Below are 10,900 nucleotides of genomic sequence, written 5' to 3'. Positions count from 1 at the left end.
CTCCCGCGGCCGGCGGCGGCCGCCCGCGTGAGAAGCGCGCGCTCAGGAGCGCCGGATGAAAGCGGCCGCCGCTGGCCGTCGCGCCGCTCCTGCAGCTGCAAACATCCCTGCCAGCGCTCCCCTGCAAGTCGACGGTCATGTCACCCCTTGCTGCCTCTCAAACTTCCGACCAGGCGTGCCGTTTGTGGACTGCCTGACGACCATGCTGGACGAGACCATCCCCCTCACCACAAGTGAGCAGGGGCAGGGCAGGCCCCCAACCGACCGATGCGGCTCTCCACGCAACGACGCGCGCGGCTCTTGTGGGCCCGCCGCTGGGCCAGCATAGGAAGGCCTCAGCAGCATGGGGCTTGCAGGAGGCGTTGCTTTTTGGGGGGAGGGAAGGGGGTGTTGAGGCGCCGCACTGGGAAAGGCGGTTGCCCGAGGTCCCAAAACCAGGGGCCGACGCCTCTTCACGGCTAACGCATGCTGCCTCACCCGCAATCCATCCCCGGCCGCCCGGACCGCCCCCCAGTCGAGTGGGAGGAGTGGGGGAACCCCAAGGAGCGCGAGTACTACGATTACATGAAGAGCTACAGCCCGGTGGACAATGTGACGCAGCAGCGGTAAGCAGCACTGCCTCATTATGCACATTAATTTGATAGCTAGGAGCGCAACAAGCGAAATTTTTTTGGACGAACTCACGCTGCGGGCCGACTGGGGTCGTGCGAGGGTGTATGCAGGGGCGTGAGGCATGCCGAGGCCGCGCTGCAAGCACCGCCGTGACTTCGCCAACCGAGGGCTGCGCCTGTGCACTGCCGCCGCACCTCGTGCAAGCAGGTACCCCAACATTCTCGTCACGGCCGGCCTCCACGACCCGCGCGTCGGTTACTGGGAGGTGGGGACCGCATCTGCTGGATTGGAGGATTCCTGTGCCCGGCCTTTGCATCCCATTGCATCCCATCGCAGGCTGCTTGCCCACTGACCGCGTGCATACCTGACGAATCCTCACAAATCCAAGCCAAGCCGGCCTGTCATGTATTTGCTCGTTTTGCCCAGATCCCGCCGGTGGGAGCCGCAACCCCCTGCCACATCAGTGCCGCACAGCACCCACCTGGGTTCGGGATTTGAGTATCAAAGCTTACCAAAACTCCCAACAAGTCGCTGCATCCTCACGTTGCCTCCTCCCCCCAAAGCCTGCCAAGTGGGTGGCCAAGCTGCGGTCGACTAAAACCGACAACAACCTTCTGCTGCTCAAGACAGAGCTGGGGGCCGGCCACTTCAGCGTCACCGGCAGGTGGGGCCGGCGGGGGCTGCTGCTGGCAACATTGCTGGGGGGTTTTGGGGGGGGCACTGTGGAGACGAGCTTGCGGGTGGGGCGAGGAAAGTCGTTGCGCTGGGCAGACGCGGGGCGCTTTGCTGGCTTGGTGGAAGTGGCTGGGAGCCTTGCTGCACCAAGCCGTCAAGGCCGCCTCTGATGCGCCTGTTGTACTCTGGAAGACCATGGTGTTCATCTATTCCACACACACACACACGCACGCGCACACACACACACACACACACACGCGCGTGCGTGCGCGAGCAAACACACACACACACACACACACGTGTCTGTGTGCACATACGCTCACCACACACGTGCGCGTGTGCACATACACTCACACACACGCGCGCACATGCGCGCGCGCATCCCCCCCCAACACACACGATCCTCCAAGGTTTGAGCGTCTCAAGGAGGTGGCCCTGGAGTATGCCTTCCTCCTCAAGACCGCGGGCCAGCTGTCAACGCAGCCACTCAAGGGCTCGGGCCCCGCGCAGCCCCCCACCGCGGCCGCCAGCCCATCAGTGGCGTGAAGCAGGCAGGGCGGCAGCGGGAGGCGCCGGCGCCGCTTGCACCTGCGCATTGTCACCTGTTCCTGTGGCGCGTCCTGTTCCCACCCCGAACAGACTAGCGGTGGCTGGGAGAAGGTACTTGGCGCCGCCTTTCTTTTATGCCTCAACCCGTGATTCAGCAGGTTTGGTTTGATTATGTGCCAGCCCTGAGTAATCATTGTCCAGGAGGCATGTATCTATTTATTTATAGGGTGCACACTTGCTAATTGCGCATTTCCTGCGCTGGATGTAATTGCTTCTGCTCTTGACGGTTGCTGCTGAGGAACAAGCAAGCTTGTGTTGGGGCCACAGTGTTACTCACGACACGTTGGCACTCCACAGCCTGCGACTGGGTCTGATGCAGCAGTCATATCTACAACAAGCAATCCCTGATGACGGTGGCATTCCGGCCAGCAAGCACACAGCAAGGCATGAGGGACCAATGGGAGTCGAAAACACTACTACCAGCGGAGGCCGATCGGCGGCAAGCAGAGGCGATGTTGCGAGGATATAGCGCCCACATCATGCTTCTGCCATGCGCTTTGCTTTTTGGTGCGTGCGTAATCAGCGACGTGGTCAGGCACTGCTGCCGCAGAGGGACCTGCTGAGCCTCAAAAGCGAAAATTCCAAAGCGGCGCCACACTCACTCAGATGTGGGCATCGTTGCGGCGTCCCTGGCTGCCAGTTTGGCCCGGCGGACCGCCGGCCTGGGGCACGGCCGCGGCTGACGACGCCGCTGCAGCCGCAGCCACTGCCACTCTAGAAGCCAGGCGGCCGAACGAGCTCCACCCGGCAGCCGCGCCCGACGTCGCAACCCCTGCCGCGCCAGCCGCTTGGGGTGCAGACCCCTTGGCTGGGCCAGCCGCGGCCGCAGCAGCTGCCGCCGCGGCTGCCGCAGCCATCCTGGACCCCAGGCGCGCAAAGGAGCTGACTCCGCCCTCAGGGCCACTGCTGGTGCCGGCCGGGCCTGCTGCCGCCGGTGCCAGGACTGGGGCACCAGAAGCTGCTGTGGACGGCCCCTGTGCTGCATCCAACGCAGGCACTGCAGGCACGGCAGGCACGGCTCCCGCGTCGCCCGCCGCAGCAGCCCCTGGTGCAAGCTGTTGCTGACTAGGTGCAGGGGCCAATTCTGGCGTCGCCTGGGAGAGGTTTGGAACAATCGACCCACCAAAAACCGTTCGTGTAGAGGATGCATTGGGGGCCGCTGGCGATGCCGCAGATGCAGGTGCAGCCGCCGCCTTGGCGGCCGCAAGGCCGGCAGAGGCGGCGGCAGCCATCCTGGACCCAAAGTACGCAAACCTACTGGGCGCTGCCGCGTCGCCGCCGCTGTGGGCGACAGCAGGAGCTGAGGCGGCCGCCGCCGCCGCCGCCGGCGCCGACCGCGGCACCACCTGCGTGGCGGGGGTCGCAGGCGTCGTGGCGTGCGCCGCGCCGAGCTGCTGGTGCGGCGGCGCCGCTGCCGGCACAGCGGGTGCTGACGCCCAGTCTGGCTCCCTTGTGTCCAGATCAGACTGCTTCGCCGGCGCTGTCGCTCCCCCAGCCAGCGGCTGCTGTCCCCGCCCCTCGCCAGACACCGCTGCCGTCTCCAGCATGAGCCCTCCCAGCGCCGCCGCCGCAGTGTCGTCCGCCGTCGCGGCGGCGGCCGCGCCGGCATCCGCGAAGCCCTCGGCCGCAGCTAGGCCAGCTATGCCAGCGGCTGTGCCGGGGTCGGCGGCGGCGGCGGCGGCTGCTGGCGCAGCGTCGTCCAGTTCTATCAGAGGATTGAGGCTTTCCAAGTAGTGCGACAAGCTCTGGGTGGTGGGGCCCATGTAATGGTCCCTGTAGGTGTGTGTGTTGGAAGGAGAGTGGGTGGATGTTGGCTCATAAAATGGGGAGGGCGGCGACTCTAGGGAGCTGCAGCCAGAGGGACAGCAGGCTTGGCGCGTGCATGGCTCTGCTTGACTTGTAGGGGGAGGTGATGGGCGAGCAGCGAGCTGCGAGGGGGCCCCAAGGCGTTGCAGCCCGCCGCGCTCCGCGTCGCGGCGCTCCGCTGCGCCATGCTGCGCGCGACGTGCCGGGCTTTCGAATGCTGTTGCCAGTCCCGAGCAGTGGAGGATGCGCCGCGCACCTCAGCATGGATCTGTTGATCAGGATGCGCCCCACGCGGGGCCCAGCTGGGGGCGCCTGCACCAGCAAATGGCGCGCCGCGCCGCCTGCGGTCCGGAGGCGCGGCAACCGTGCCCGGTGATGGGGGGAGACGGCGGCGGGGCCCATGTCGCCCACAGCGGGGGGGCCAAAGGCGCGGGGGCCGCAGCGCTCAGGCTGGCCGTACGCGGTGCGGGCGGCTGATTTCAAGGCAGGCCCGCCCTCCGCGAATGACATCACCGTCTTGCGGGCGGCAGCAGGCGGCCAGCGCCGCCCGGCTTTCAAACTGTCTGCGGCCCCAGCCGCGAAGGTTTCAAGCCTCCCTGGCCGCAGGGCCCTGCCGTTGCAGCCGTCCACCCACCTGGGGTCTCCTGCCAGCGCTTCAGGTAGAGCAATGTGCCGGGTGCAAACAGCCTGTGGTGTGCCTCTGCCTCCTCCATTTCAAATCTTGGTGGGGTTTAAGTGTGCCGGAGAATATGAGTGCGGATGGGCACACGGGTGAGCGCGCGGCTTGGTAGATGGATGGGTGCATGGGTGGCAGGGCGTGTGAGCGAGGCTGGGCAGCGGCAGCGGCACTGAGGTGACATGACACATGTCGCTGCACAAACGGTTGCGAAGCCACGCTGCACATAGCGAGTGCCAAGCCCGCCCGGCGCATCTCCGCCTTCCGCAGGCGGCGGTGCCGCACCTGCCGCCCTGGCAGCTCAGCGCCCTCGCCTTCGCCGCGGCATCCCGCTCCTGCAGCAGCCGCCGCTGCTCCCGCGCCTCCTCCCCGGCCCCAGGCTGCAGCCCTGCGGGCGTGGCCGCCGCTGCCCCTGGCCCCGCTCCCGCCCCGCCGGCGCCGCCGGCACCGCCCGACGCATCGCGGGCCATGGCCTCCCCGTGCAGCTGCTTGAACTTGCTCGCGGCCGCCTGGCGGCGATTTTGCGGCGGGGCGGAGGGGAGGGGTGCTGAGCGTGTGTGGCAGGCTGCAAGGCTGCAAACAGAGAAGCACCCCTGCGAAAACGAAGCCCAACCACGTAGTCGATGCTCCCAGAGACAAGCGCAATGCTTCACGCTGCCCAAGCGCCTGGTCAAGACTCGGTTGACCAAGGCGTCGTTGTATGTGTGCGCGCGCGTGTGCACAAGGCGCTGGCCTAATTGCTGGCTCTCCTCAGGGTCTGCAGCCTTGGGATTTTCTTGAACAGAGCACCCCCGCTGGCGTTGCCGCCGGCGGTGGTGCAGGCGGCCGCGCCCCGCCCACCCCACCTGCACGAGCGCCTGCGCCGCCGGGCTGCGCGCGGCGGCGCGCGCGGCGCCGCCTGCCATTGCGGCGTCGAACAGCGCGCGCGCTGCCTGCTTTCCGACTGAGATCGCGCCGCTGTCGCGCAGGAAGCCCGCCACCTTTTTGAGTGGGGAGTGAAAAAGAGGATGTAAAGGGGCACGGTGATGGTATGTTCATAAGTGAAATGAGAAACGAGAAAGGTGCCATGCTTAGTACCTGGAAGCGCCGCCTGCACCGTCAAATGTGACTTTGGGTGCGACTGACCCATGTGACACGCAGGTGGTACTGGCAAGGCCCTGGCCCTGCACGAGCCCAAACAAGAGCCCCAGCCAGGCCCCACACCTTGTTGCGGCCGAAGAAATCATCTCTGTGCCCCTCCAGCTCCCGCTGCAGCTGCGCCAGATTGGCTACGCAGGTGCGCGGCACCAGGTCGTGCTGAGGTGGCGCGGTGGGAGAGGGGTGGTGAATCAAGGGTGAATCTGCGTGAAACATTCTCCCTCTGTTTCCTCGCTTGGAATTTTTGAGGGGTGAGGGGTTTGAATTCAATGTCCAACCTTTTGACAAGGGGGGCTCAGAGGTGATATGGGCCTCAGAGGAACGGTTACGCGGCCAAGGCGGACATGTGGTGAGGAGGGTTGGTGGTCGCTGCGAGCGGAGGAGCACTCAAGGGACCGCAACCCCGTCCTCGCGCGTGCTTGAGCGCAAGCAAGAAAAGCCACCCATAATGCAGGCCGCGCTGGTGATGCTGGATGAAGCCACCCGCTGCCCCGGCCTGCGCAGGGAACGATGCATCGGAAGCCGGCATCCAATTCAGCGGGGCAGCCCTGCTGTTGCAAAGAAACCGACGAACGCGGGCCGCCCTCTGCGCTCACATTGTGCACCACCGTCGTCACGTACGGCGCGCACCCCTCAGCAAGCTCCCGCGTGAAGACAGGCGGCGAGCCGAACCCGGTCGCCCGCACGCCCCCGCAGCCGGCGGCCGCGAGGCGCGCGGAATACGAGGGGTCGCAAGTGAGCACGTGGGCGGCGAGGGCGGAGACGCCGCCGCCGAGGCTGTGGCCCATGCAGTGAACCTCGAAGCTGCGGGGCGGGGGTGTGGGAGGTAGCGGGCTGAGGGCGAGGGCGAGGGCGATGGCAGGTGCCGTGGGGCGACAGCTAGATTGACAGGATCGAGCCAAGGAGCCACATATGTCAGCCGTATGGGCATCAGCACACAGCCAGCGCCTCCAGCAAGCCAGGGACCCCGTCCGCCCACACGCAGCGGTGCACAGCGGCAGACAAGCAGCGCAGCCCGGCCCACCCATCCCTGCCCCCGCGCGAAAGCAGCCAGCAGGCGCACACCCGGGGTTGCGCCTGAGCAGCACCTCAAGCGCGCCGATTCGCTGCTGCAGGATGGCGCGTGCCCCGGCCAGCATGCCGCTGTGGCAGTGGCCTGCAGGCGGGCGGCCGTGAGGAGGCCAGGCGAGGGGATGTTTGGTCACCGATTGGACGCGTTCAGGAGGCAGCAAAGAGCGGGCCGGGGCTGCGGGAAGCAAGAGCTGTCTGACTCCAGTCTGTTTTCAGGCGCCAGCCCGGGGGGGGGGGCTGTGGCTGCACGGGGAGCGCCGGGCATGCAGACGGGGTGCTCGCGCACAGGACCGAGATATGGGCGCGCATTCTAAGCCGAGGTCATCGCAGGCGTCGCATCCGCAGGCGCGGCCCTCACCTCCCATGTAGGGTTCGGTGTGCGCGACCAGGTCAGTCATGGCTGGGGCGGGCGTTGCGGGGCGCGGGCGCACGAGTCAGGGTGCAGGAAGTGACGGGCTGCAAGCATGGGGGTGCGGCAGGCAAGCACGGCCAGGTGGTGGCGTGACGCAAAAGGCGCTTTTTGTCCGCGCCACGCGCAGCCGCTGCTGACACCTCTTGGTCGCTGCCCCAACTTTGACTGCCGCAGCTGGCATTGCTCCCAGCTTCGCCCAACATCCCAATCATGATTTATCAGCCACGGCATGGCAGCGGCGCGGTCTTGGGTGTAGTCACCCGGGTTCAGTGAAGAGGGCGGTGCTGCCTGGTCCTGCACCAGGGCCGGCGCCACTCACTGTCGGCCCACGTGGTGGTCCCCCTGACGACGACGCACACGCGGCGGCCGGCGGCGTCCACCGCCACAAAGTGTGCGGGGCACAGCGGCTTGCCCGTTGGCTCAAAGGCGACGACGTCCTCCTCCTGGTGTGTGTGTGTGCGTATGTGTGAATGTTTGTGCACATCTGTGTGTGTGTGTGTGTGTGTGTGTGCGAGTGCATGTTGGTGCATGTGTTGGCGGGAGTGCGCACGTGCATGTGCTTGTGTGTGTGTGTGTGTGTGTGTGTGTGTGTGTGTGTGTGTGTGCGTGTGTGTGTGTGTGCATGTGTTGGCGGGAGTGCGTGTGCACATGATCATGTGTTGAGTTGCGCGCGAAAATCCAGACCATATGATGTTTGGAGAAGGAACTTCGAGGCAGATTGACTGTAAAAAGAACTAGTGAAAACAGTGTGTTGCGAGAGCCCCACCCCGTCCCGAACCCCTCGCGACACCCCGAGCGCCCCGCGCCCCCACACGCGCCCAGCATGTTGCACAACACAGGCAGCAGCCAAAGCCCAAGGTCCCCCCCTCTCAAGCAAACAATGAGGATCATTCCGAGTGCCACATGCAGATGCTGGATGCGACACGCAACAAGCGGCACGCAGCGTGTACGCAGCTCGCGGCTCACGACATGCAGCGTGCGCGATGCTGCGAAAGACGTGTTGCTTGCTGGCGCCGCTGCGTCTCTGTCGTCACAGACCAGACCGTTTGCTCCCTTAGCGCACCACCCACCGGCACTTCCAGATATTTTGCCACGTCTGCCCCAGTCTTGAAGTCCGGCATGAACGCACACACCCACCTGCGGCGGTGTTGCAGCCGCCGCAGTAGGGGGCTGGGTCTGCTGCTCCCAGCTCAGCAACGGGCGCCCAGGATGGACGCGCTCGCACGACAGGACCAAAGAATTTGAGCAACATCTGGCCACACTCCTGCACCGACAGAGCCGTCCCCCCTGCTTGTGGCAGGGTACACGGGCAGGCGTGTCCCTCCCGCGCGCAGCCTCACAATTCCTGTGGCCGCGGCACAGAGCGCACCTCGCCGCGCGCAGCAGCTCGCGGATCGCCTCCCGTTTGTCTGGGCCCCAGGGCTCCCCAGGCACGTCGTCCCAGGCATCGCTGTGTGCTTGGCACAGGCCGGACCAGCCCAGGGCCAGAGACTCCAACGTGAGTGCGCTGAAGTGGGCGGAGGACGCGCGCAGGGAGCCGACTACGACCCTGTACAGATCGCGCCTGCAAGTCGTTGTGCAATGGATTGGCCAGACGTGCGAGTCATCTCGCGGTGAACGGGGTGGTGGGGGAGTTCAGAGTGGCCGGATTTTACGTGGGCGATTACATGCGTCGGCCAGAGGGGCGGTACGGCCTGCCGTGTGTGCAAGTGCGCGACGAAGTCAAGCATGCGACTCAGGTGACGTGGGAGGTTGCTGGGGACCGATTGAGGGCTGCCGCATGCGCAGGCTTTGCGCGTTGGCCGCAAAGAGATGCACTCCCCAGGTCAGGCAGGTGGTGTAGAGGAGTACCCCCGGGCATCGACGGAGCGCCGCCACCCTCGCCGCGTCCACGCGCACCAGCTGTCCTCCTGCTTGGAGCTATCTGCATCGCTCGTGTCGCCAAGCATACCCGAGCCCGCCCAGTGGCCATCGCCGTCCGCAGTTGCGCCCGGGGTGGCGCTCGCGGCAGCAGTGCCATCATCAAGCGATCGCCAAGCTTCATCAGCTGTCATATCGTCTTGGCAATCCCTTTTCCTATTAGGCAAGACGGCGGCTTGCATGATTGCGCACGGCAGGAAGGGCAACTGCAGTGATCCGGGTGTGTTCGTGCGACAAAGGGGAGTGTGAGCCCAACTCCTCGATGCATGGCTGCACAGTTTGATTGCGAACTTGACAGAGAAATAATTTGGAAGAAATCCGAGGCCATATAAAAGATCGTCTTTGCAGGCTGCGTCGACCGACATCACACAAAGATTGGGACCGCGCACAACGGTCTTCTGCACGCACACCATGCAGTCAACAGGCTCATTGCATGTTTCCAGGCGCTGCTCCCACAGCTCCTTGGTCGGTGCGGCAAAGCGGGCGTCTGGTGGCGAGCAAAGCGTGCGCCGAGGTCGCTGCGCAGCACTCCCACCGGCCAGTCAGCAGCAGCAACAGCAGCAGCAACAGCAGCAGCAGAAGGACTATTTTGCAGTAGACCAGCGGCCTATCATCTTGTTTGACGGGGTGCGTTTTCATGGTGGGGAAAAAGCGACGGGGAAGCAATGCAGCGGGCGACGGTGATTCTGAAGACTTGTGCAGACATGTCTGGTTGTGCGGGTGACGTGCATGGTCTTTGCGATCTTGACCACATTGCACGTGTTTTCTGGCAAGCCAATAGGGCAACAGGGACGCGGGCGCGCGCTTTCATCAAAGATGGCCACGGGGTGACACGCTTGTCCAATCTGCTTGCAAATCGGCCCGCCACCCCTGCCCCTGGCGTCGTGTTGCCCTGCTCAGGTGTGCAACCTCTGCAACAACGGCGTCAACATCGTATTGGACTTCGACAAGGATGGTGGGTGGTCACTCGGGTGACGCACGCTGCACACAGCACCCCGCAGGAGTAGCAGCACACGCCGCACCCCACGCCATTGTTCAACCAGCAGCATGCTCACTACACCAGCCCGTTCCGGTGAAACAGCGGCAAGGTTTCTCAAAACCGATAAAATCCTACACCCTAAGCCCTCAACCCCAAATCCCTCGTATTGCCCGGCACACCCACCACCACGTCGACATGCTTTCACAACTCACCGTCCGCCCCCGTCGCCACCCGCGCGCAGCCGCCTTCCGCATGGCTGCCCTCCAGAGCCCCGCCGGCCGCGCCCTCCTCGCGCGCTGCGGCCGCTCCCCGGATGACATATCCTCGATCGTGCTCGTGGAAAAAAGCGGCTGCTACCTAAAGTCCGAGGCGGTGCGCCGCATCGGCGCTCGGCTGGGGGTGCCGTTTCCGCTGCTGGCGGCGCTCGCGGAGCCGTTCCCGCTGCCGATCCGGGACTTTCTATATGACCAGGTCGGCTGGTCTGCGGTGTGTGTGCGCGCACGCGCGTGCGGGGTGCATTTGGCAGTTGTATTGGAGCGTGTGTGCCCCTCTTGCAACGCCTGTGAACGCGTGTTTGATCGCGTGTAGATTGTTTGGTTTGCTTTTGTAAGATTTGTGTGTGTAGGGGGGGGTTGCATGTGTGTGTGTGTGTGTGTGTGTGTGTGTGTGTGTGTGTGTGTGTGTGTGTGTGTGTGTGGGTGCAAGTGCGCTTGACTCAGCACACGTGCGTTCACATACATGAATGGCGTGGTCGACTGTTACGCCAGTCCCATTGACAAAGCCCGTCCCTGTGCGGTCCCCGCGCCATGCCACTGAGACCCTCAGTATATTCCTGCCACGCCCCCTGGCGCCCTTCACAGGTGGCCAGCAACCGCTACAACATCTTTGGCCGCAGCGACGCCTGCCGCCTGGCCGACTCCGGGGCCTTCGCCAGCCGCTTCATCACAGAGTGAAGTGACCGGGGTACGACCTCATGCATCGGAATGACTGCCCAGCCCACGCG

The 10,900-nt window shown here is 65.0% G+C and overlaps 3 protein-coding genes across 3 annotated transcripts; 2 read left to right on the top strand and 1 right to left on the bottom strand.

Moving 5' to 3' along the window:
- Window positions 1–202: 202 nt before the first annotated feature.
- On the top strand, window positions 203–1,833 carry MNEG_8662 (oligopeptidase B; the record flags this gene model as incomplete). Its single annotated transcript, XM_014042869.1, has 5 exons — window positions 203–233; window positions 515–605; window positions 820–877; window positions 1,176–1,276; window positions 1,698–1,833. 5 exons carry the CDS (start codon window positions 203–205, stop codon window positions 1,831–1,833), a joined length of 417 nt encoding a protein of 138 aa, XP_013898323.1.
- Window positions 1,834–3,736: 1,903 nt separating this feature from the next.
- On the bottom strand, window positions 3,737–6,984 carry MNEG_8661 (hypothetical protein; the record flags this gene model as incomplete). Its single annotated transcript, XM_014042868.1, has 8 exons — window positions 3,737–3,744; window positions 4,337–4,422; window positions 4,664–4,887; window positions 5,224–5,358; window positions 5,582–5,674; window positions 6,112–6,319; window positions 6,581–6,671; window positions 6,945–6,984. The coding sequence occupies 8 exons, from the start codon at window positions 6,982–6,984 to the stop codon at window positions 3,737–3,739; spliced, it is 885 nt and encodes a 294-aa protein (XP_013898322.1).
- A 2,571-nt stretch (window positions 6,985–9,555) lies between these two features.
- Window positions 9,556–10,850, top strand: MNEG_8660 (DCC family protein; the record flags this gene model as incomplete). The annotated part of the gene is made up of 4 exons (XM_014042867.1): window positions 9,556–9,558; window positions 9,819–9,873; window positions 10,139–10,368; window positions 10,758–10,850. The coding sequence occupies 4 exons, from the start codon at window positions 9,556–9,558 to the stop codon at window positions 10,848–10,850; spliced, it is 381 nt and encodes a 126-aa protein (XP_013898321.1).
- Between the last annotated feature and the right edge of the window lie 50 nt (window positions 10,851–10,900).

This window comes from Monoraphidium neglectum (genome assembly GCF_000611645.1).
Source record: "Monoraphidium neglectum strain SAG 48.87 unplaced genomic scaffold scaffold01668, whole genome shotgun sequence".
In the NCBI taxonomy this organism is placed as follows: domain Eukaryota; kingdom Viridiplantae; phylum Chlorophyta; class Chlorophyceae; order Sphaeropleales; family Selenastraceae; genus Monoraphidium; species Monoraphidium neglectum.
Note: the sequence above shows the minus strand (reverse complement) of the source record. Positions and strands in the feature narration are given on the sequence as shown.